General features: G+C 50.9%; 1 protein-coding gene across 1 annotated transcript in view; it reads left to right on the top strand.

Moving 5' to 3' along the window:
• LOC142254351 (1-phosphatidylinositol phosphodiesterase-like) overlaps positions 1-12,245 on the top strand; it is a 30,840-nt gene extending 18,595 nt beyond the window's left edge. Inside the window, exon 3 of the mRNA XM_075325396.1 lies at positions 11,539-12,245. Within this exon, the coding sequence (XP_075181511.1) occupies positions 11,539-12,245 (707 nt within the window). The remainder of the gene's footprint in view (positions 1-11,538) is intronic.
• The last annotated feature ends 13,744 nt before the right edge of the window (positions 12,246-25,989 follow it).

The raw sequence follows: 25,989 nt of genomic DNA, 5'->3' as shown, positions 1-25,989 counted from the left end.
CGGCCTGGGCTTGAGCCATATTGTCGTGTACCAGTTGCGTCAAGGCCTGCATTTTGTCCCGGAAGCGCATGACATACTCGATAACCGACACTCCAGGGGTGGCCAAATCCCCTTCCCAAGCCTCTTTCACCAGAGCCAGGGGGCCCCGCACACGTCGCCCGTACAGGAGCTCAAACGGTGAGAATCCTGTTGAGGCCTGTGGAACCTCCCGGTAAGCAAATAACAGGTGTGGGAGATACCGCTCCCAGTCACGCCCATGGGAGTCGACCAACATCTTAAGCATCTGCTTTAAGGTGCCATTGAACCGCTCGCACAGGCCATTAGTCTGTGGATGGTACGGGCTGGCCACCAGATGTCGCACCTGGACTTGCTTACAGAGGGCCTCCATCAGCTGGGACATGAATTGGGTCCCCCGGTCAGTGAGCATTTCCTGGGGAAAACCCACTCGGGAGAAAATCTCCAGCAATGCGGTGGCCACCTTGTCAGCCCGAATGGACGACAAGGCCACTGCTTCTGGGTACCGGGTGGCATAGTCCACTACCGTCAGTATGAAGCGTTTCCCGGAGCTGCTGGGGATGGCCAGCGGGCCGACCAGATCCACAGCCACCCTCCTGAAAGGCTCATCGATGATTGGCAGAGATACTAGTGGGGCTTTGGGGTGTGGCCCCGCCTTCCCCACTCTCTGACAGGTTTCACACGAACGGCAGTAGGCAGCCACATCGGCCCCCATTTTTGGCCAGTAGAAATGCTGGTTTAGCCTGGCCTTGGTCTTAGCGATCCCTAGGTGTCCGGCCATCGGAATCTCATGTGCGATCCGCAACAACTCCGTCCGGAACGGCTAGGGTACCACCAACTGTCGGTCCCTGGGCCACGCCTCCGGTGAACCCTGCTGGACCGTGGCCCGGTACAGCCGTCCTTGGTCCCAGACCACTCGCTCCGGGTCCGAGTCCGAGGGAGGCTGTGCCGCCTGCTCCTTAAGAGCTTTCAGGCTGTCATCAGCTTCTGACGCTGCCTGAAACCCCTGACTAGATGTGGCCAGAATCGACGAGACTGTCACATCTTCAGTCAGTACCCCGGGACCTGTGTCCTGGCCTCCACCTGACTCGGCTGCCACTTGGTCAGAAGGGGAAGAGCTATCGGACCTCCGGGAGGCTCCTTGGCTTCCAGCACTCCCACTGCGGGTGACAGCGGCCACAGCCGCTGCGACCGTGGGTCGTGCCTGCTCCTCCTCCGTTCCTGACCAAGTCGCCGGTTCAGGCAGACCTACCTGGCTTCCTGACACCCCGGTTGTGGGGGAACCATGCACCGAGATCTTACCTGGGAGCACTTCCGCTCCTGGACCGGCCCCAATCTCACCTGCCTGTTCCCCTCCTGCAGCAACAGAACCCCGCTGTGAAATCTCTGGGGACCCCACATTTGCTGTGGTAGCCCCCACCCCACACACTGGTCCTCCCCCTGCAGCACCCTGCTCTCTGCTTATCCCTGCAGAGGGCAACAGATCCCAGCTCACAGGCTGGTTACTTGTAGAGGCATTGTCACACCTTTCTCTGACCCCCTCCCCTGTCACAGCTGCAGCTGAGTGTGTGTCTATGGTGTCTATGCAAGCAGAAATATCAGAGTTCACTCCCTCCTCCCTTACATCATTCATAGATAACACATTAACATTGTTAGGAGCCATGTCAGTACGGGCTGAAGGTTCAGCCCTTGGGGGGGGCCCAAACTGGGAGGTTATCTGCCCCAAATCTGTCCCAAGTAGCACGTTTGCAGGCATCCGATCAGTTACCCCCACCTCCCTCACCCCCCGCCCTGCGCCCCAGTCCACATAAATGTCAGCAACAGGCAGCGCCGGGTCAGTGCCTCCAATCCCGGAGACAGCGAGGGTTTTTCCAGGGATCAAGTCTTGGGGGGACACCATCTCAGGCCGCACCAGAGTCACCTCCGAGGCGCTGTCTCGCAGTCCTATGGTCACAGACCGGCCGACGGTGACAGGTTGGAAGCTGTCCAGGGACCTACCACCACCCCCACCCACACAATACACCTTGGGCGGCCCTTGGGACGGGGACGGAGCCGGGGCCTTGGGACGCTGAGGGCACATGGCCTTGAAGTGTCCAGGTAGGTTGCACTGGTGGCACCGTCTTGGTTCTGCCACGGGCCTGGAGAGGGGAGTTGAGGGGGACACCCCCTGCAGTCTGGGGGCAGGTGGGGCAGTCGCAGAATTCATCTTACCCCCTCTCCAGGTGCTGCTGGTGGCCGCTCTCCTGGCCTCAGGGGCCCGGTTGTTGGTGTAGTCATCGGCAAGGGCAGCTGTAGCCGTGGACCCCTTTGGCTTCTGGTCTCGGATGAACTGGCGGAGATCCTCAGGGCAGTTCCACAAGAGTTGCTCCGTGATGAACAAGTCCAGGATCTCCGGTCCGGTGGAAAGCTGCAGGCCTTGGGTCCAGTGGTCGGCAGCTCGGGCAAGTGCCCGCCGGTGGTCAGCCCAGGAGTCCTTTGGTCCCTTCTGTAGGCTCCGGAACTTCTTGCGGTAGGACTCTGGAGTGAGGTTGTACTGTTGGATCAGGGCCCGCTTGATGGTGTCGTAGCCCTGATCCGCCTCAGCAGGCAAGTCCCCAAGGATATCCAGGGCCTTACCCCTTAAACGGGGGGTCAGGTATTTGGCCCACTGGTCCTTGTCCAGATGGTGCTGCAAGCAAGTCCGTTCAAAAGCAGTCAAGAAAGAGTCCAAGTCTCCATCCTTCTCCAGCACTGGGAAGTCCTCAACACGGACCTTTGGAAGTTTGGTGTCTCGAAGGTCACGTGTGGCTGATGAGGGCCGGAGCTGAGCTAGCTGCAGCTGGTAGTCACGGTCTGCCTGTCGCTCTCGCTCTCGCTCTTCACGCGCTGCCTGCCGCTCTCGCTCCGCAGCCTCACGCTCTGCGTGCCGCTCCGCAGCCTCAGCGTCACGCGCTGCCTGCCGCTCTGCCCTGCGCTCTGCCAGGAGTTCCTTGTAGCCCTTCTGGTCTCCAGCCTGGAGAAGGGCCATAGCCATTTGAAGAAGGCTATCCGAGCCTCCCAGGCTCGGTGGAATGGCACGTGGTGATCTGCGGCACGCTGCAGAGCTAGGCGATTCACTGTCCCTTTCAGAGCGGAGGGCTGGCATCTGGCTCGTTGAGGACCCTTGGGTGAGCTGCTCCTCATCTTGTCCAGCAGTGCCAGGTTGTGCAATGTCCTCTGCAGAGCTGTTTTCTGGCGTCGAGCTCCTGGAGGACTCGTGGGCAACCTCCTCATTGCTGTCCACAGCACCGTCCTCCCTCTCTTCGGCTCCTGCCTTAGCATTGGCCAGTTGCATAGCTCTGCTCCTGGTGCCATCAGCCATTCTTGCAGACTTTTGGTCACTGACACAGAACTGACACCTGATGCCTCCACACACCTTACAGTATCTGCACTCTGACACTCTAGTGTTGAGCTAGTCTGAAGACCCCAGCAGCCACAGCTGCTGCAGGCAGTCTTTAGTGTCTGGGAGTATGGGTCTCACACTCACACACACTATTATCTCGATCCCACCGCTATGCCACCAATATGTCACAAACCACCGGGGGGGTCACTCAGAAATCCCCCGCGCTGGCTACCAGTACGTCACAATCGGGGGGTAACAAGTGGGGGTCACCCCTCCTTTATACCTCCCGACCGACAGACAGAGCACGTGACGCGCTCTCTAGCGCCCCTCTTATAGTCAGGCCAATTATGGAATTGCCCGACCATAAGCAAGGAGGCCGCTATACTACTTATGCCGATTATTGAAGGGTCCCCGGTGAGAGTAAGGTATATATTCCCCCGACCTCCGCGGGCGGAATATATAATATCTTCCCGAGTCTCACTGGCCTCCCCACAATAATCCTTGGCACAACTCGCTGCCACCAACCGCTTCACGGTAACTATTAGCCGAACACACAGACGTGGGATTCAAGATCGAGATAACAGAACAGCCCAAGATTAATTATATAATTTAATCAGCCTAAAGCACACTAGAACTACAATATATACAATAGGGAATCTACAGAATATACATATGTCAGAGTACAGTTACAGATAAAGCATGGTTTACAACAGGTATGCAATTCAATCAGTTACCTTGTGCGTCTGGCCACAGGGGGGCGCTGTAGACCAGGTTTCTAGGAACTCCCGCAGATGTTTCCTGCACGTGCCCCCAGCGAAAGAACCTTGGAAAATGGCCGAAGTAGGGTTATCAACCTGGGCCAATCCAGGTCCCCTCCTACCTTCGTGACCTCACAGGGAGCACTGCTCCACCCCTGGCTTGAGTTATGGACAATATCCCAACATGGAATATGGGCCATAACTTTGCCTGGGAGCATCGTAGGCGGACGCCAATGCTCTCATTGTGACAGTTATGAATTTAGCTACAGAACGAGGGGACTCATGACCTGTCTGCCAGTTCCCCATTGGCTGATATCACGCCTGGGGCATTTCCCAATGTCCTGCTCCCATAAAAAGGGTGTGCCGGCATCGTCCGCGTGCGGAGACACCATTTTTATGGTTGCCATATTTATCGGAAATATGGCTTGCGAGATATGAACCATTTTTTACTGGAGTCGTTCTGTCTGGCTACTTCCAGAGCCTTGCTAATTAGATAGCAGCTCCTACTACAGGGTGACGGCAGGGAGTCATCCTGTGTCCATTGTTACCACACCACCTCATCTCCATATCACAGGACATGGCCATGGAGGTGTAAGTGGAACACTGAGAACAAGAAGGGAGGGGGCACTGCCAGGGAGTGATGAGCGATTATGACTGGAGTCATAATTCATCTTCATATCCCGGGATTTGCCTCACATAAGGAATATGTGGATTTGTTTTCTTTATTACCTAGTAAGGAGCAGTATCGCTCTGGCTTTGACACCAAGGGTGAAAGCGATGATAAGAAGAAGGTTGTTAAGTCGTTTCACAATTGGTTGCAGGCCTTTGCGATTTATGCTTCGGTTTTGGGTGAAAAGGAGCATAATAATTGTAGTGGGCTCTTCCAGCATTTGGATTCAGTGCTGGAGGCTTACCGCAATTTTGGAGGTACTGCCTGGTTGTCTTATGATGAATCATTTCGTCAGAAGATGGCAGTGCACTCCAATATGCGATGGGGTAATAAGGATGTTGGGCTTTGGCTTAATCTCATGTTACCCCAGAGATCTGGATTTGTCAGACAAAATGCTAATACGCCGGTTAAGAAAGGCTTTTGTTTTGCCTTTAATGAATCAGGGTGTAAATGGCTGACAAATTGCAGATTTAAGCACGAATGCTCAGGGTGTGGGGGTTCCCACCCTCTGTTCAAATGTTTTAAAAGGGGATTGCAGGTAGGCCAGCAATCCGCTAATAATTCTCGTGAGTTTTTTCTTAAAAGCTCGGACCCCAGTGATATGGGAAAGAATGCTCCCATGGTTAAAACGCTACCCCGACAGGGAGAAAGCCACCATAGTTCGTAATGGTTTTCAATTTGGTTTTCCTGTTCCTAGTTTTAAGGGTACAGGTTGTCTTCTTGTTCCTAATTTACTTTCGGCTAGATCTCAAGATGGATTTTTGTTTGATCACATCAAAAAAGAGATTAGCCTAGGTAGGCTTGCAGGTCCATTTGCTAGCCCTCCGTTTCCAAACTTTCGGATATCACCGTTAGGTATTGTCCCTAAAAAAGAGGTTGGTTCCTTTAGGGTAATGTGGAGCCCTTCAGGTGCGGTGCAGCAGGGTACTACCCTTAGGGACTCCACGGGATGGAACGGTCGGGTCACAGGTAGGGAACCTTCGTTTTGGGATTTGCCGTGACGCCACTCTCAGAATTGCGGTCAGTGAGGACCACCACTGCAGGTTAAGGGATGCATGGGGCTGATGGTGGGTGCAGTCAGTATAATAGCCTCCTGAGAGTGAGGCAAGCCCCAGGCCCCTGTGTATGTGTGTGGGACCACAGGTCGCAGAATGACTCAAACACAGTCCAAGTAGTCTTTTAACGTGTTTACTCACTGTTTAGAGGTCACGGTGAGATGCCCGGGCGACACTGTGATAACCAGGTGGAACCAGGAATTCCAGGAGGCCGTTCTGAGGGTAGCTGTCCACTCGCCCTCCTTGCACTCTTTCTGTTTGGGAGGATCCCTTGCCTGAAGCGTGGTAGGACTCCTCCAGGGAAGCTGTTACTACCCTGCTCCCCTCTCTCTGGCCCGTCTGCCGGCAGCGTGGCCTTGGTGGGATCGCTTCTGGCCCTGTCCCCTTATGGGCCTGGTGATTGCTGCTTGGCTCGAGCTCTGTGTAGTCGTGGTGAGGGCATGAAGTACCCCCCCCCACCTGTAGGTTAAGCAGCTCTGGATGATTTGCTGCCCGTACTGGGGATCTGTTTCCCCTTGCGTGCTCGGATACCAGGATCTCCGTACTCAGCCACCCCTCTCTCTGGATGTCTTTCAGGCCGACCCACGGTGCCCTTTCTCCCCCGCTTTCAGCTACTGCACTCCTCAGGACCTGTCTTACACGAGAGCCCCTCTGCTCCCTTCCACACACCTCAACCTCCAGCTCCCGACTTCCCTCACTTCCTCTCTGCCCTGCTTCCTAGCAACCAGCCTCGGAGCACACCCCTTGCTGGGAATTGAAAGTTAACCCCTACTGGCTACCCAAGGGTCCCCTCTAGTGATGTGGGAGACCTGGTCACTATGTGTTTGTGTGTGCACCTCATCCTGGCCTTTGGAGATTACCTGGAGGCATTGTCCCCGCATGGGTGCAATACTCTGTGGTGCCTGACCAGGTCAGGGGCGCCACAGTAATACATCATTTGTCTTATCCTAAAGGTCAATCTGTCAATGACGAGGTGGACAAGGCTGTAGCTTCGGTTCACTATGCTACATTTGATATGGCGGTTGACCTTTTGAGAAAGTTTGGTCAAGGAGCGTTGTTAGCAAAGTCGGACATAAAATCTGCGTTTCGTTTATTACCCGTTCATCCAAGCGGTTTTAATTCCTTAGGTTTTTGTTTTGGGGGTGAATTTTATTTTGATAGGTGTCTACCCATGGGTTTTTCCTTGTCGTGTTTTTATTTTGAATGTTTTTCTTCCTTTTTAGAATGGGTTGTACAGGATTCTGTGCCTAATGGCGGAATCTTGCATTATCTTGACGATTTTTTGTTTGTTGGTTCAGGTAGTTCAGATGTGTGTTTTGTCATGTTGGAAAGGTTTTTGTTATTCATGCAGTTTTTTGGTGTTCCAATAGCCGATGAGAAGACAGTTCACCCCTGTCATAGTTTAGAGTTTTTAGGGATTTCTATTGATTCTGTAGCCATGCAGTGTCAGTTACCGGGTAGTAAATTGGTGAAATTACAAGGGCTGGTTGAGTCAGTGGTGTTTAAGAAGAAGGTGACATTGAAGGAGATGCAGTCTTTGTTGGGTTCCTTGAATTTTGCTTTGAGGATCATTCCTATGGGTCGTGTTTTTTGTAGGAGGTTGTATGATAGTATCATTGGTTTGAAGTCAGCTAATGCACACATTAGGGTGTCAGCAGAAATGAGGTCTGATTTGTTAGCGTGGCGCAGATTTTTGTTGGAATTTAATGGTATTACTTGTTTCCAGGAAGTTTTTTGCTCAGCAAAGGAATTGCAGGTAGAAATGGATGTTGACAGTGTGTATGGGTTTTTGGTTAGCTACAAAGGAAGTTGGTGTGCAGAGCCTTGGCCGTTGAAATGGTGTTAGCTAGGTTTGAACGCAAAAGAATTAGTGGTTGAGCTGTTCTCTATCTTTGTGATTTTGTTTTTATGGGGTGAGGGGTTAGTGAATAGGCGTATTGTGTTTCAGTCTGCAAATAAAGGGGTGGTTTTCTGCATTAATACTTTATCATCTAAATGTATATGGGCTGCAAAAGTATTGAGGCAGATAGATTTTCTTTGCTTTAGATTCAATATTTGGTTGAAGGCGTCTTTGGTGTATGACAGCTCGGCATCTGCTTGTCCTTTTTTGCAGCTCTTGGAAGACAGAAATGCGGTGTTTCAAGTGGAAGGAAGTGTGAGACGGCATTGCCCAGAGGAATTATGGGACATTCTTTGGATTTAATTCCTCATTTTATTAGGAATTCGATTGCTGTTAGTACTTGGAAGGCTTATGTGGTTGCATGGGAGAGATGGTCAGATTTTTGTAGAGTAAAAGGTTTTGAGTCTTATGTGGCAGAAGCTTCAACAGCGTTGGCATATATACAATTTGAGTTAGCTAATGATATTAGTTACTCAGCGCTGCATAAGGCACTGGCTGGTATTTCTTTCTTAAGTTATACGGTAATGAGTCTTTGAATTCCTTTTTTCCAGTTAAGCAAATTCTCAAAGGTCTAAAAAGGGTTAATAATCGCCCTGATGATAGACGTCCAATATCCTTTGATATGTTAGTAATGCTATGGCATGCTTTAGGGGTTATTTGCAAGGATGCCTTTGAAGCAAGCCTATTCCGATCGGCGTTTGTACTGGCTTTCTTTGCGGCTTTAAGGGTAGGGGAGATGATGTCCCCTAGTAAGAATAGAATAGGTGGTTTGAGTTTTCAGGATGTCAGAGTATTTGAATCATATTGCTTAATTTTTATTGCTGTTTCAAAAACGGATCAGGAAGGTAAGGGGCATTGGATTAAGTTATTTCGTGTGAAAGATTCCCCTGTGTGTCCAGTTCTGAATTTGCAGCGGTGGGTTTCTTTACGCCCTCCGGTTCAAGGTCCATTTTTTGTTCACTTCTCTGGTTTACCTGCTACAATATTTCAGTTCGGTTCTTTGTTAAAACAGTGCTTAGTTCATTTAGGTTTGGGTCATTGCAAAATTTCTTCTCATTCATTCCGGATTGCAGCGGCTACTGCGGCCGCTTCATTGGGGTTGAGTGGAAGGAAAATAATGCAGTTGGGTAGATGGAATTCGGGTCGATATAAAATTTATGTTCGTCCTGAGCTTTTGCTTAATTAATTACTGCTTGAATTTTCAGAACCCATGATCGTTTGGATTGTTGGGCATTCCTACATATATTGGGCCCAGAAGAGGGCTGCAATGCGTATTTATAGTGAAAATTTAACATTCTCCTCTGAACATGTTATTATTCATTGGTTCGGTCACAGAGGAATGAAATGGGATCAGTTAGTCGTTGAATTGAAGAGAAGGATGTATTCTACGCCTGTTCCGGATTTAATTATACAGTTAGGTCCAGAAATATTTGGACAGTGACACAATTTTCGCAAGTTGGGCTCTGCATGCCACCACATTGGATTTGAAATGAAACCTCTACAACAGAATTCAAGTGCAGATTGTAACGTTTAATTTGAAGGTTTGAACAAAAATATCTGATAGAAATTGTAGGAATTGTACACATTTCTTTACAAACACTCCACATTTTAGGAGGTCAAAAGTAATTGGACAAATAAACCAAACCCAAACAAAATATTTTTATTTTCAATATTTTGTTGCGAATCCTTTGGAGGCAATCACTGCCTTAAGTCTGGAACCCATGGACATCACCAAACGCTGGGTTTCCTCCTTCTTAATGCTTTGCCAGGACTTTACAGCCGCAGCCTTCAGGTCTTGCTTGTTTGTGGGTCTTTCCGTCTTAAGTCTGGATTTGAGCAAGTGAAATGCATGGTCAATTGGGTTAAGATCTGGTGATTGACTTGGCCATTGCAGAATGTTCCACTTTTTTGCACTCATGAACTCCTGGGTAGCTTTGGCTGTATGCTTGGGGTCATTGTCCATCTGTACTATGAAGCGCCGTCCGATCAACTTTGTGGCATTTGGCTGAATCTGGGCTGAAAGTATATCCCGGTACACTTCAGAATTCATCTGGCTACTCTTGTCTGCTGTTATGTCATCAATAAACACAAGTGACCCAGTGCCATTGAAAGCCATGCATGCCCATGCCATCACGTTGCCTCCACCATGTTTTACAGAGGATGTGGTGTGCCTTGGATCATGTGCCGTTCCCTTTCTTCTCCAAACTTTTTTCTTCCCATCATTCTGGTACAGGTTGATCTTTGTCTCATCTGTCCATAGAATACTTTTCCAGAACTGAGCTGGCTTCATGAGGTGTTTTTCAGCAAATTTAACTCTGGCCTGTCTATTTTTGGAATTGATGAATGGTTTGCATCTAGATGTGCACCCTTTGTATTTACTTTCATGGAGTCTTCTCTTTACTGTTGACTTAGAGACAGATACACCTACTTCACTGAGAGTGTTCTGGACTTCAGTTGATGTTGTGAACGGGTTCTTCTTCACCAAAGAAAGTATGCGGCGATCATCCACCACTGTTGTCATCCGTGGACGCCCAGGCCTTTTTGAGTTCCCAAGCTCACCAGTCAATTCCTTTTTTCTCAGAATGTACCCGACTGTTGATTTTGCTACTCCAAGCATGTCTGCTATCTCTCTGATGGATTTTTTCTTTTTTTTCAGCCTCAGGATGTTCTGCTTCACCTCAATTGAGAGTTCCTTAGACCGCATGTTGTCTGGTCACAGCAACAGCTTCCAAATGCAAAACCACACACCTGTAATCAACCCCAGACCTTTTAACTACTTAATTGATTACAGGTTAATGAGGGAGACGCCTTCAGAGTTAATTGCAGCCCTTAGAGTCCCTTGTCCAATTACTTTTGGTCCCTTGAAAAAGAGGAGGCTATGCATTACAGAGCAATGATTCCTAAACCCTTTCTCCGATTTGCATGTGAAAACTCTCATATTGCAGCTGGGAGTGTGCACTTTCAGCCCATATTATATATATAATTATATTTCTGAACATGTTTTTGTAAACAGCTAAATTAACAAAACTTGTGTCACTGTCCAAATATTTCTGGACCTAACTGTATGTCATTTAGGTGGGAACGATATTGGTAAGGTAAAAACATTGGACCTTATATCACAGATGCAGCGGGATATTATTTTTATTAAAAAATTTTTGCCTGATGCAAGTTTTGTTTTTTCTGAAATTATTCCTAGGATCGCCTGGACTTCAGCTGGGTTTTTGTTTTTTGAAAAAATCAGAAAAAGGGTTAATCGGGTTATGGAAAAATCTCTTAGAGTTACGGGTGATTTTTCATTTCGACATATTGATTTAGAGGGGTTTTTATGTGGGTTTTATAGAGACGATGGAGTACACCTGTCCGACATAGGTATGGATATTTTTAATTTGGGTTTGCAAGGTATTGTAGAGAGATGGCTGTGCGGTGGTATGGGGCGTCACTAATAGTCATTAGTGTCCTAGTGGGGGAAAATCGCTCAGATGTCTGAGTGGATTTGGTTTTTAGTTATGGAATGTTGTATGTTTTTTGGAGTTGTAAATTAAAATTTTGAATTATATTGTGATTTAATTAGGTTACTCTTAATAAATCAGCACGGCCAATATTTACCAAATCAATATCAGTGTCCAGTGTCAGTTTTATTTTGTGAGTGAATGAATGGTTTTTGTGCTATCATGTTTAATCCCTCACGTGGCCAGACTGGATGTCCTACCTTCCAGACCACGTGCCCCTCTCTGCCTTGGCCATACCAGGAACCCATGATACAATGGCTTTTTTTGGAGGTCCTCTCGCTGAATGTCAAAGCTGGAACCTAATAAACCAATACAATTCTGGAGTTAGATTCTTGGACATCCGTTGTCGTCATTACCAAGATCGGTTGCCCATTTTCCATGGCGTGTTCTACCAGCGTACGGATTTCATCCAGGTTCTCACCGATACCGTGAACTTCCTGACAGAGCACCCACGGGAGACTATTTTAATGAGGCTGAAGGAGGAGTATGAACCGTATCAGAACACCAGGAGCTTCTACCAGAGTGTGGACGAGGTTTTAAAGCAGATTGGTGAACGCTGTTTTTTTCGATCAGATAGACTTCCAACTTTAGGAGAAGCGAGAGGCAAAGTGGTAATCCTACAAAACTTCCCATCGAGAGGTGAAGGTCCAGATTTTGGCCCTCCATATCCTGGACCCATGAGTATTTCAGATGATTATCAAGTCAGTGATGACTCGGTCAAATGGGCCGAAGCGGCGAGGCATCTAACAGTCACTCAAAATGGAGATCCCGAAAAAGCTTACCTGACCTACTGCTCGGGAACCCACTGGCTTCTCTACACACCGGAGTCTCTGGCTCGGAAGATCAACCCAAGAGTTCTTGACTATCTTAATCTTAAATCGTCATTCGCAAGCAGAAGGAGGTCGGTTGGGGTAGTAATTATGGACTTTCCAGGGGCGGAACTGGTGAGACGAATAGTTTTGGATAATTGGGCATGATGAAGATAATTGGGTCCAGATTGAGTTTTGGCAAAGAAAAGCATAATAAAGAATATCATCTCTGATTGGTCAATGTTATGATTATGGAGAACCGCTGGGTGGTAGAACACACTTACTGTGAGGTAATGCTCACAAATGAGGCGCCAGTTACTTCTGAAGTGGCTATAAGCAACCAGAACAATCTTACTGTGAGGTAATGCTCACAAATTAGGTCCCAGTTACTTCTGCAGTGCGTAAAGCCAACCAGAATATTACTGTGAGGTAATTCTCACAAATGAGATCCCAGTTACTTCTGCAGTAGCTATAGGCTACCAGAACGATCTTACTGTGAGACAATTCTTACAAATTAGGCCCCAGTTACTTCTGCAGTGCTTAAAGGCAACTTGAATGATTTTACTGTGAGGTAATGCTCACAAATGAGATCCCAGTTACTTCTGAAGTGGCTATAGACAACCAGAACGATCTTACTGTGAGGTAATGCTCACAAATGAGGCCCCAATTACTTCTGCAGTGGCTATAGGAAACCTGAACGACCTTTCTGAGAGGTAATGCACACAAATGAGGCCCCAATTACTTCTGCAGTGGCTATAGGCAACCACAACAATCTTACTGTGAGGCAATGCTCACAAGTGAAGCCCCAGTTACTTCTGCAGTGGCTAAAGGCAATCAGAATGATCTTAATGTGAGGTAATTCTCATAAATGAGTCTCCATTTACGTCTGCTCTAGTTGTTGACAGCCATTGCTATAATTACAGACTCGAGAGTGGCTTATCATGTTGCTCCACCTTTGTGACTATATGGTTGCTTCCCCTTTAAGAGCGACTTTTTGGGCTCTGTGTCTTTAATTCTTTAAAACCCTTTGGGCAAAAACTGTCAGCAGCATCAAAGGTGAAACCTGCACTATAGTTGCTATAGGTAACCACAACCAGAACTATCTTACTGGCAGGCAACTCTCATAAATGAGGTCCCAGGTAATTCTGCAGTGCCTAAAGGCAACCAGAACGACCTTACTATGAGGCAATGCTCAGAAATGAGGCCCCAGTTACTTCTACAGTACCTTAAGGCAACCCAAATGATTTTACTGTGAGGTAATTCTCACAGATGAGACCCCAGTTACTTCTGCAGTGCCTAAAGGCAATCAGAATGATCTTCCTGTGAGGCAATTATCCTAAATGAGGCCACAATTTCTTCTGCCATGTCTATAGGCAAAATGATCTTACTGTGAGGTGATTCTCATAACTGAGGCCGCAGTTACTTCTGCAGTTGCTATAGGCAACCAAAATGACCTTACTGTGAAGCAATTCTCATAAGTGAGGCCCCAGTTATTTTTGCAGTGTCTATAGGAAACCAGAACGATCTTACTATGAGGCCACTGTTACCTGTACACTGGTTGTTGACAGCCATTGCTATAGTTACAGATTTTAAAGCGACTTATCAGGTTGCTCCACCTTAGCGACTATATGGGTGCTGCCCCTTTAAAAGCGACTTTTTGCGCGCCGTTGCTCTAATTCTTTAAGACCCTTTGGGCATTCAACACAGAGAGACACCTATTTTCTATATATATATATATATATATATAGGTAATGGACGCCTAATAGTATAAACACAACCGGGCCTTTATCTAAAAGGGAAACTCTGTTTGCTGCCCATAGCAACCAATCAGAGCTCAGCTTTTATTTTTTATACAGCCCTGATAAAATGAAAGCTGCTCTGTGATTGGTTGCTATGGGCATGGCAGGTTTTGTAGCCAGGAGGGCAGGCATCGGGGGGATGTATCTGGACTCGGGCACATACAGAACTGGAGGGTTAGGGACATTTACACAGGGGGGAAGACATACGAGAAATTAGGCACAGTGTGAGCACGTCCTGGCTGAGAATATCCTCGGCACCAGGCATGCCTGATGAAGAGACCTGAGTAGTCTCGAAAGCTTGCAATTATTACTATCTTTTCAGTTAGCCATTAAAAGGTATCAACCACTGAGGACTTCAGTTCTTTTAAACAATTTTTTATCTCTACTGGCTAATACGGTACAACGATATATTTTACCTGTATTAGAATACCTAAACATTTTATGCAATGCCTAGGAAAAGTATAGAACAACGCAGGTATTTCATACCTTGCCTGAAAAGGACAGGGAAAGTATACATTGCCTAGGTATTCTATAGAATGCCTGTAACATATATATTTCTTCATATCTGCCGTTGTGTAAAATTAGTGTGATGGTTCACAGATTAATAAAAGATGACAGAATGGAGAAAGTAAAAAAAACAAACCAATAAAAAGAGAGAATAATACAATATATTCTTTAAAACTGAATGCGTGGATTGAGCGCTTCTCTCTGCTCTACACCTTGGTGTTTACACGTTCTTCTACATAAGACCCTATTGCCCCCTATCATTCCACAGAGCTTCTCTCTTTTTCTGGAAAAAGAAAATGTTTCCCTGTGATTTTTTGATAAGATGTCCAGAAAAAAATAAAAAGTCAAGTTGGCGAGCCTGCGCTGGGGCTGCTCTTGGAAATGGGCAGTGGAAAAGGGAAGAAGCAGGAGGAGGTGGTGGGAAGCGGTGAGAGGGACATCCAATATGGCGCCAATGTGCCCTCAAGATCTGGGAGAACAGGAAATTCGGAGCTGTTGTGATGCTTCTTAGCTTTGCTAGCATGAAAAACAGGCAGACGTGCTCCGTAACTGATAAGAAGAGGAACAGTGAGAGGCAGAGGAGGCAGAAGAGCGTGTGCAGGGGACAGAGGACATGGCTCATGGCCAGGAGGCTGAAGAAACACCCGCAGTCATCACAAGAACGCTGAACCTACTCCTCGACGCTTCCCCACAAGGCAACTTGCCGTTTTTGTGCTTTTGGGTTTTTTTCCCTCCCCTTTTTTCAAGAGCCTCAACTTTTACTGTTCTGTCGACATAGGCAGGGCCGCATTTGCCATTGCACCCAAACCAAAATTTAAAAAAAAAAATAATAATTTTTTTTTTAAATCTTCCTCCCTCCTCCAAACTCTTTATTAAATCCGGCGCCTTTTTGGAGGAGGGAGGGGGCGCCGCAGTCATTTATAGTCGCATCCATAACACGCGACTATAAATGAAACTGTGAGCGTGCCGGCACTTCCGGGGTCAGAGGAGCTGGAATCAGCTCCCCGCCCCGACGTGCTGCCGTGCGCTCACTGTGCAGAGGTCACAGGAGCGTGAGGCAGCGCCGCGCAGAGGAGGACGGGAAATGGAGCTGCCGCCGAGGAAGATGAGATGATGATCCTGCCACCACCACAGCGGAGAACGGGAGGTGCAGCCGCCGGAGATGCCGCCTGGAGCAGGTAAGTGGTTTACAGCCGAAGACAGCGCCGAACAAGCAACCCGGGGGGGGAGGGGGGATGCCGGAGGATGTGGGGGTGCAACATGGAGGATGGGGGGATGGAACATGATATGGGGGCGCAACATGGAGGATGGGGGGGATGCAGCATGATGTGGGGGCGCAACATGGAGGATGGGGGGGATGAAGCATTATGTGGGGGCGCAACATGGAGAATGGGGGGGATGGAACATGATATGGGGGCGCAACATGGAGGATGGGGGGATGGAACATGATATGGGGGCGCAACATGGAGGATGGGGGGGATGCAGCATGGAGGATGTGGGGGCGCAACATGGAGGATGGGGGGGATGAAGCATGAGATGGGGGCGCAACATGGAGGATGGGGGGATGAAGCATGATGTGGGGGCGCAACATGGAGGATGGGGGGGATGAAGCATGATGTGGGGGTGCAACATGGAGGATGGGGGGCTGGAACATGATATGGGGGCGCAACATGGAGGATGGGGGGATGGAACATGATATGGGGGCACAACATGGAGGATGGGGGGATGGAACATGATGTGGGGGCACAACATGGAGGATGGGGGGGATGCAGCATGATGTGGGGGTGCAACATGGAGGATGGGGGGGATGCAGCATGATGTGGGGGTGCAACATGGAGGATGGGGGGGATGCAGCATGATGTGGGGGTGCAACATGGAGGATGGGGGGGATGCAGCATGATGTGGGGACGCAACATGGAGGCTGGGGGGGGATGCCGCATGATGTGGGGGCGCAACATGGAGGATGTGGGGGCGCAACATGGAGGATGGGGGAATGGAACATGATATGGGGGCGCAACATGGAGGATGGGGGGGATGCAGCATGATGTGGGGGCGCAACATGGAGGATGGGGGGGATGAAGCATGATGTGGGGGCGCAACATGGAGGATGGGGGGGGATGAAGCATGATGTGGGGGTGCAACATGGAGGATGGGGGGCTGGAACATGATTTGGGGGCGCAACATGGAGGATGGGGGGATGGAACATGATATGGGGGCACAACATGGAGGATGGGGGGATGGAACATGATATGGGGGCACAACATGGAGGATGGGGGGATGGAACATGATATGGGGGCGCAACATGGAGGATGGGGGGATGGAACATGATATGGGGCGCAACATGGAGGATGGGGGGATGGAACATGATATGGGGGCGCAACATGGAGGATGGGGGGGATGCAGCATGATGTGGGGGTGCAACATGGAGGATGGGGGGGATGCAGCATGATGTGGGGGTGCAACATGGAGGATGGGGGGGATGCAGCATGATGTGGGGGTGCAACATGGAGGATGGGGGGGATGCAGCATGATGTGGGGACGCAACATGGAGGCTGGGGGGATGCCGCATGATGTGGGGGGCGCAACATGGAGGATGTGGGGGCGCAACATGGAGGATGGGGGAATGGAACATGATATGGGGGCGCAACATGGAGGATGGGGGGGATGCAGCATGATGTGGGGGCGCAACATGGAGGATGGGGGGGATGAAGCATGATGTGGGGGCGCAACATGGAGGATGGGGGGGATGAAGCATGATGTGGGGGTGCAACATTGAGGATGGGGGGCTGGAACATGATTTGGGGGCGCAACATGGAGGATGGGGGGATGGAACATGATATGGGGGCACAACATGGAGGATGGGGGGATGGAACATGATATGGGGGCGCAACATGGAGGATGGGGGGATGGAACATGATATGGGGCGCAACATGGAGGATGGGGGGATGGAACATGATATGGGGGCGCAACATGGAGGATGGGGGGGATGCAGCATGATGTGGGGGTGCAACATGGAGGATGGGGGGGATGCAGCATGATGTGGGGGTGCAACATGGAGGATGGGGGGGATGCAGCATGATGTGGGGGTGCAACATGGAGGATGGGGGGGATGCAGCATGATGTGGGGACGCAACATGGAGGCTGGGGGGGGATGCCGCATGATGTGGGGGCGCAACATGGAGGATGTGGGGGCGCAACATGGAGGATGGGGGAATGGAACATGATATGGGGGCGCAACATGGAGGATGGGGGGGATGCAGCATGATGTGGGGGCGCAACATGGAGGATGGGGGGGATGAAGCATGATGTGGGGGCGCAACATGGAGGATGGGGGGGATGAAGCATGATGTGGGGGTGCAACATGGAGGATGGGGGGCTGGAACATGATTTGGGGGCGCAACATGGAGGATGGGGGGATGGAACATGATATGGGGGCACAACATGGAGGATGCGGGGATGGAACATGATATGGGGGCACAACATGGAGGATGGGGGGATGGAACATGATATGGGGGCGCAACATGGAGGATGGGGGATGGAACATGATATGGGGCGCAACATGGAGGATGGGGGGATGGAACATGATATGGGGGCGCAACATGGAGGATGGGGGGATGCAGCATGATGTGGGGGTGCAACATGGAGGATGGGGGGGATGCAGCATGATGTGGGGGTGCAACATGGAGGATGGGGGGATGCAGCATGATGTGGGGGCGCAACATGGAGGATGGGGGGGATGAAGCATGATGTGGGGGCGCAACATGGAGGATGGGGGGATGAAGCATGATGTGGGGGCGCAACATGGAGGCTGGGGGTGGGGATGCCGCATGATGTGGGGGCGCAACATGGAGGATGTGGGGGCGCAACATGGAGGATGGGGGGATGGAACATGATATGGGGGCGCAACATGGAGGATGGGGGGGATGCAGCATGGTGGATGTGGGGGCGCAACATGGAGGATGGGGGGATGGAACATGATATGGGGGCGCAACATGGAGGATGGGGGGGAATGCAGCATGATGTGGGGGCGCAACATGGAGGATGGGGGGGATGAAGCATGATGTGGGGGCGCAACATGGAGGATGTGGGGGCGCAACATGGAGGATGGGGGAATGGAACATGATATGGGGGCACAACATGGAGGATGGGGGGGATGCAGCATGATGTGGGGGCGCAACATGGAGGATGGGGGGATGAAGCATGATGTGGGGGCGCAACATGGAGGATGGGGGGGATGAAGCATGATGTGGGGGTGCAACATGGAGGATGGGGGGCTGGAACATGATTTGGGGGCGCAACATGGAGGATGGGGGGGATGGAACATGATATGGGGGCACAACATGGAGGATGGGGGGATGGAACATGATATGGGGGCGCAACATGGAGGATGGGGGGATGGAACATGATATGGGGGCGCAACATGGAGGATGGGGGGGATGCAGCATGATGTGGGGGTGCAACATGGAGGATGGGGGGGATGCAGCATGATGTGGGGGTGCAACATGGAGGATGGGGGGATGCAGCATGATGTGGGGGTGCAACATGGAGGATGGGGGGGATGCAGCATGATGTGGGGACGCAACATGGAGGCTGGGGGGGGATGCCGCATGATGTGGGGGCGCAACATGGAGGATGTGGGGGCGCAACATGGAGGATGGGGGAATGGAACATGATATGGGGGCGCAACATGGAGGATGGGGGGATGCAGCATGATGTGGGGGCGCAACATGGAGGATGGGGGGGATGAAGCATGATGTGGGGGCGCAACATGGAGGATGGGGGGGATGAAGCATGATGTGGGGGTGCAACATGGAGGATGGGGGGCTGGAACATGATATGGGGGCACAACATGGAGGATGCGGGGATGGAACATGATATGGGGGCACAACATGGAGGATGGGGGGATGGAACATGATATGGGGGCGCAACATGGAGGATGGGGGATGGAACATGATATGGGGCGCAACATGGAGGATGGGGGGATGGAACATGATATGGGGACGCAACATGGAGGATGGGGGGGATGCAGCATGATGTGGGGGTGCAACATGGAGGATGGGGGGATGCAGCATGATGTGGGGGCGCAACATGGAGGATGGGGGGGATGAAGCATGATGTGGGGGCGCAACATGGAGGATGGGGGGATGAAGCATGATGTGGGGGCGCAACATGGAGGCTGGGGGTGGGGATGCCGCATGATGTGGGGGCGCAACATGGAGGATGTGGGGGCGCAACATGGAGGATGGGGGGATGGAACATGATATGGGGGCGCAACATGGAGGATGGGGGGGATGCAGCATGGTGGATGTGGGGGCGCAACATGGAGGATGGGGGGATGGAACATGATATGGGGGCGCAACATGGAGGATGGGGGGGGGAATGCAGCATGATGTGGGGGCGCAACATGGAGGATGGGGGGGATGAAGCATGATGTGGGGGCGCAACATGGAGGATGGGGGGAGATGAAGCATGATGTGGGGGCGCAACATGGAGGATGGGGGGGAATGCAGCATGATGTGGGGGCGCAACATGGAGGATGGGGGGGATGAAGCATGATGTGGGGGCGCAACATGGAGGATGGGGGGGATGAAGCATGATGTGGGGGCGCAACATGGAGGATGGGGGAGATGAAGCATGATGTGGGGGCGCAACATGGAGGATGGGGGGGATGAAGCATGATGTGGGGGCGCAACATGGAGGATGGGGGGGATGAAGCATGATGTGGGGGCGCAACATGGAGGATGGGGGGGATGAAGCATGATGTGGGGGCGCAACATGGAGGATGGGGGGGCGCAGCATGGGGGATGGAGCAGAATGGGAAAATGAGGGAGGGTGGTGGACAGTATAGCGAATGGGAGTTACAGTATGGAGAATGAGAGGCATGGTATGGTGAATGGGGTAGCACGGGGGGAGGCATGGTATGGAGAATGGGGTAGCACGGGGAGAGGCATGGTATGGAGAATGGGGTAGCACGGGGGGAGGCATGGTATGGTGAATGGGGTAGCACGGGGGGAGGCATGGTATGGTGAATGGGGTAGCACGGGGGGAGGCATGGTATGGTGAATGGGGTAGCACGGGGGGGAGGCATGGTATGGTGAATGGGGTAGCACGGGGGGAGGCATGGTATGGTGAATGGGGTAGCACAGGGGGAGGCATTGTATGGTGAATGGGGTAGCACGGGGGGAGGCATGGTATGGAGAATGGGGTAGCACGGGGGGAGGCATGGTATGGTGAATGGGGTAGCACGGGGGGAGGCATGGTATGGTGAATGGGGTAGCACGGGGGGAGGCATGGTATGGTGAATGGGGTAGCACGGGGGAGGCATGGTATGGTGAATGGGGTAGCACGGGGGGAGGCATGGTATGGTGAATGGGGTAGCACGGGGGGAGGCATGGTATGGAGAATGGGAAAGCATGGGGGGTACTCTGTATGGAAGGGGAACCATGGTGGGCTTGGTATGGAGGGGGCTTGATATGGAGAAGGGGCAGCATGGGGAGCACTCAGTTAGGAGCCTGGGAGGCCTCGGTATACAGAATGCGAAGCATAAGGCTCATTATAGAGTGGGGACATCATGAGAAGGACAGTGAAGTGGGGGCTGCATGGAGAGGTGGGGACAGTGGAGGTCATAGTTCATAAGTGAGGAAGGTCTGGAGGGTATAATTCAGTGGGGAGGACAGTGGGGGGTTTTCATTTGAGGGGGCAGTGTAGTGGAAATGTTATAGGAGAGAATGTGGAGGCTGTATACTGTAAGTGACACGGTGTGGGGTCATTCTTTGTGCTGTGAGCTCAGTGATGGGCAATTATTTATTCTTGGGCACAGTCTTGGGCTTACTTAGGGTGGTTACTCTTTAGTAAGAATTATGAGTCTGTCACCAGGTTTTTGCCACCTAATTTGAGAGCAGCATAATGTAGGGGCAGAGATCCTGATTCCAGTGTTGTCACTTACTGAGCTGCTTAGTGTAGTTTTGATAACATCACTGTTTAATCAGCAGTAGTTATCATTACAGGACTACTTGGTGTGCTGCAGGTAGTCCAGCATATTCATGAGCTCTGTATAACTGCGAGATCTGCAGCAGAGAAAACGACAGCAAACAGCTCAGTAAGTGACACATTGCTGGAATCAGGGGCTCTGTCTCTACATTATGCTGCTCTCAGATGGGGGAGCAAAACCTGGTAACAGATTCCCTATACGGGCACCATTGCAGTATGTGCTGCAGCAGACCAAATAAGAGGGGAGTCTTGGGAGACGCAGGACAATGTGTTGCTAAGAGCGATGACATTTTACTTTTACTCCCAAAATGCCAATTAATCTGCAGACACATTTATACAGGGGACGTCGCTCTGGCATGTACAGTTTTAACTTAATATTTTATTATATATATGCAGACGGTTCTGTCCCCCCTGGTGCGGCCGATGTCTTGGTGCAGATGTGCACCGTCCTATTTGCATATTAAAGACAGTCCCTCGTCCTTAGGTGAGAGTCAGTGCTGTCTAAAATCACTTAGCATTTCTGCACGTGTCCTGACACTGAAGGAGCAGAGTAGCACTCCAAGTGTCAGTGTGGGTGTGCACGCAATGTGACTGCAGTGTCCGCGTGGGTGCGCCTGCAATGTGAATGCAGTGTCCGCGTGGGTGCGCCTGCAATGTGAATGCACTGCAGTGTCCGCGTGGGTGCGCCTGCAATGTGACTGCAGTGTCCGCGTGGGTGCGCCTGCAATGTGACTGCAGTGTCCGCATGCAATGTGACTGTAATACTTATATATGTTCTGAGGATTTCGATAGCGTAGGGCAATGACAATCAGAGACGAGTTCTTGGTACAAGATATTTTATAATATGTAACCACGGATACACAACGGAAAACACAGCAGTACAAATACACACAATACTTTCCCAAAACGGAGCGAAGGGAATTCCCGGGGCCACGCACCGGACTCCCCCAAGGAGACCACCAGAGCGAACCCCTATACAGGGACTGTCCGGCAATCACCCCGGAAGGCCTAAATGCGCAGCAGCCGGGACACAAGGGGCAAACGGTAAAAGTCCAGGAGTGTCCGTACGGGATGAATGTCCAGAGTGGTTACGAACCAGAGAGAACCGGGCAGAGTGCTAACCGAAGATGGCAGACGGAATCCGGGCACAACTTGAGAAACCGGGTAAGGTCCAGAGTCGGTCGGTCGGTAGTCTTTAGGAGGATCCAAAGGCTAACAGGATTAGCAGCAGCAAAGCAGGAGCACACAACAAGCAGTATACTCAGGCACTGGACTAGGTTTAGAGGCGGCCTTTTAAGCAGCTGGACAGGAAGTAGGGCAACAGAACAGTAAACTCCATGTTAACTGAGGGCAAGCTTTTTCAACAGAGAACTGGAAAACCCGGAAACCTGACATTACTCCCCCCCCCCCAGAGACGGCCTCAGGACGGATCAGGACCTGGCTTGTCCGGGAAACGTCGATGAAACTGAGCAATCTTCCGGGGTGCCCGAATGTTACCCACCGGTTCCCAGGAATCGTCCTCGGGGGCGTACCCCTGCCAACGTACCAGATACTGAAGCCGACGACGATGGAGCCGGGAGTCAATAATGTCCTCAACCACGAACTGCTCCTCGCCGTCGACCATCACAGGCGGAGGAGGAGGCACAACACGACCATGAAACGTATTAGGGGAAACGGGTTTGAGGAGAGACACATGAAAGACCGGGTGTACCTTTAGATGGTGCGGTAACCGTAGCCGACAGGCCACAGGGCTCACGATCCCGGTGATCTTAAACGGACCGATGAATTTTTGCCCCAGCTTCTGCGAAGGAACACCCAATCTCAGGTTTTTGGTGGATAACCATACAGAGTCCCCTACCTTGTACATGGGTGCCGGTTTCCGGTGAGTGTCTGCCGACCTCTTGTAACGCTCCTGGGCCGTAGCCACGCTGTCCTTTAGAACCTCCAGATTTTGTCGTATTTCTGTCAATCTGTCCTCCACCGCTGGCACCGAAACCGCAACCAGTGACCTAGGCAAAATAGTCGGATGGTAACCCAGGTTAGCGAAAAAGGGCGTTACCTTAGTGGAGCTGCTCTGAGTGTTGTTGTAGGAGAACTCCGCCAACGGAAGCATCTTCATCCAATCGTCTTGGAGATGGCTGACATAACAGCGAAGGTATTGTTCCAGGGTTTGATTTGTCCGCTCGGTTTGCCCATTTGTCTGAGGATGGTATGCAGAAGACAAACAGACATCAATCTGGAGTGCCGTACAAAACCCCTTCCAGAATCTAGACATGAACTGCACGCCCCGATCGGAGATGATCTCGTCTGGTACCCCATGCAATCGGAATACGTTCTGGATAACCAAATCCACTGTCTCTGCGGCTGAGGGAAGACCGGTACACGGAATGAAGTGAGCAGCTTTAGTCAATCGATCCACCACCACTAAAATGGTAGTATGCCCGCCTGAGACTGGCAACTCCACAATAAAATCCATGGAGATAGACCCCCAAGGGCGAGATGGCACGGGTAACGGTTGGAGGAGTCCCGTAGGAGCCACACGAGGGACCTTGCACCGGGCACAAACCACACATGAGTGGACATAGTCCTTCACGTCCTTTAAACAGGTAGGCCACCAGAAAAACCGGCTCAGAAATTCCTGCGTCTTCTGTACCCCCCTATGACCGGCCAACACGGAGTCATGAACCAACTTGAGAACCCGAAGTCTTACGGCCTCCGGGACATAAATGCGTCGCTCTCTCAACCACACACCATTCCGAAGAACAAGAGTTACATCATTCGGGGGGGCGGCAAGAAATACGTCACCATCATAGGCCAGCTTGATGTCCTTCCACAAGTCCTGGTCCTGGATTACTCCAACGAAATTGGCATCCGATAACACGGTCTGAGACGGGGTTCCAGGCACGGAGTCCACGGCGTGGATTCGGGACAAGGCATCGGCTTTCCCATTACGTGAACCTGGACGGTATGTAACGATAAAATTGAATTGGTTAAGAAATAGGCTCCAACGGGCTTGCCGTGGAGACAGGCACCTGGCAGACTTAAGAAATTCCAGATTACGATGATCCGTGAGTACTATCACTTGCTGTGCGGCTCCCTGTAAGTGGTGTCTCCACTCCTTGAAAGCGGAAATAATCGCCAATAATTCCTTGTCCGCAATGTCATAGTTCCTTTCTGCAGGGGACAACCGGCGGGAAAAGAAGGCACACGGATGCAAGAGACTCTTGTCCCCGGTCCTTTGAGACAGAATGGCCCCTAATGCATAGTCGGAAGCGTCAACCTCCACGATAAAGGGAAGTGCGGGATTCGGATGTACCAATATTGGCGCTGAGGTAAAACATACCTTGAGACGATGGAATGCTTCCTGGGCCTGGGCGGACCACACAAACTTCTGTCCTTTTTTGGTTAACAGAGTGATGGGACGAACAATCTCTGAAAAGTTACGGATAAAGCATCGGTAAAAGTTGGCAAAACCGACAAAGCGTTGTACCTCTTTGATGTTTCCCGGTTCCGGCCAGTCGAGAATGGCTTGTATCTTGCTAGATTCCATGTTCAGTCCCTGAGGAGAGATGACATAACCTAAGAATTGTATTTGTGAGCAGTGGAACTCGCATTTCTCCAGTTTAATGTACAGATGGTTTTCCCTCAGACGGGTAAGTACGGTCTTAACGTGCTCCTGGTGTTCCTGTAAAGAATCAGAAAAGATTAGGATATCGTCCAGATAGATCACCATGAATTGGTCCATGATATCCCTAAAAATATCGTTAACTAGATGTTGAAATGCCGCGGGAGCGTTACAAAGTCCAAAAGGCATCACTAGGTACTCAAAATGTCCGTACCGACATCGGAACGCGGTCTTCCACTCGTCTCCGGGACGTATACGAAGCAGATTATATGCCCCACGGAGGTCTAATTTGGTGAATATTTTTGCCTGTTGGACCCTCTCCAATAGCTCAGGAATCAACGGTAACGGATACCGGTTCCGGATGGTTATCTTATTCAGTTCCCGATAGTCAATACAGGGTCTCAGAGTCCCCTCCTTCTTTTTCACGAAAAAGATGGGTGCCCCTGCGGGTGAGGTAGACGGACGAATAAATCCCTTGGCTAGGCTTTCATCAATATACTCTTTTAGTGCTTCTAGCTCAGGTGCCGCCAACGGGTAGACATGACCAAACGGAATCTCCGCCCCTGGGAGTAAGTCTATGGGGCAATCATACGGTCTATGCGGGGGAAGCCGATCAGCTTTTCTTTTGTCGCATATATCAGCGAAGTCACGGTAAACCGGGGGTAAAACAGGTACCTGTACAGTGCCCTCCGTATTTGATGTTACTGGAACCGGAACAGTTGGACAAATGGTCGGACCACTCTGCGGTGGGAAGGATATTTCTTTGGTCTCCCAATCGATGACGGGATTTGTAGACCGTAGCCACGGAATACCTAAAATAATCGGAAAATGAGGAGACGAAATTATCATGAAAACAAGGGTCCCCTGCTGACCTGGCTTCATCACGCATTCGAGCGGTACGGTTTCCCGATCCACTGGTCCAGAGATTAACGGAGATCCGTCTACCGTCTCCATGGTAACCGGTGAGGATCTTTGCTGAGTCCGGATACCG

This window comes from Anomaloglossus baeobatrachus, chromosome 10, assembly GCF_048569485.1.
Source record: "Anomaloglossus baeobatrachus isolate aAnoBae1 chromosome 10, aAnoBae1.hap1, whole genome shotgun sequence".
In the NCBI taxonomy this organism is placed as follows: domain Eukaryota; kingdom Metazoa; phylum Chordata; class Amphibia; order Anura; family Aromobatidae; genus Anomaloglossus; species Anomaloglossus baeobatrachus.
This window is presented reverse-complemented; position numbering and strand designations above follow the sequence as displayed.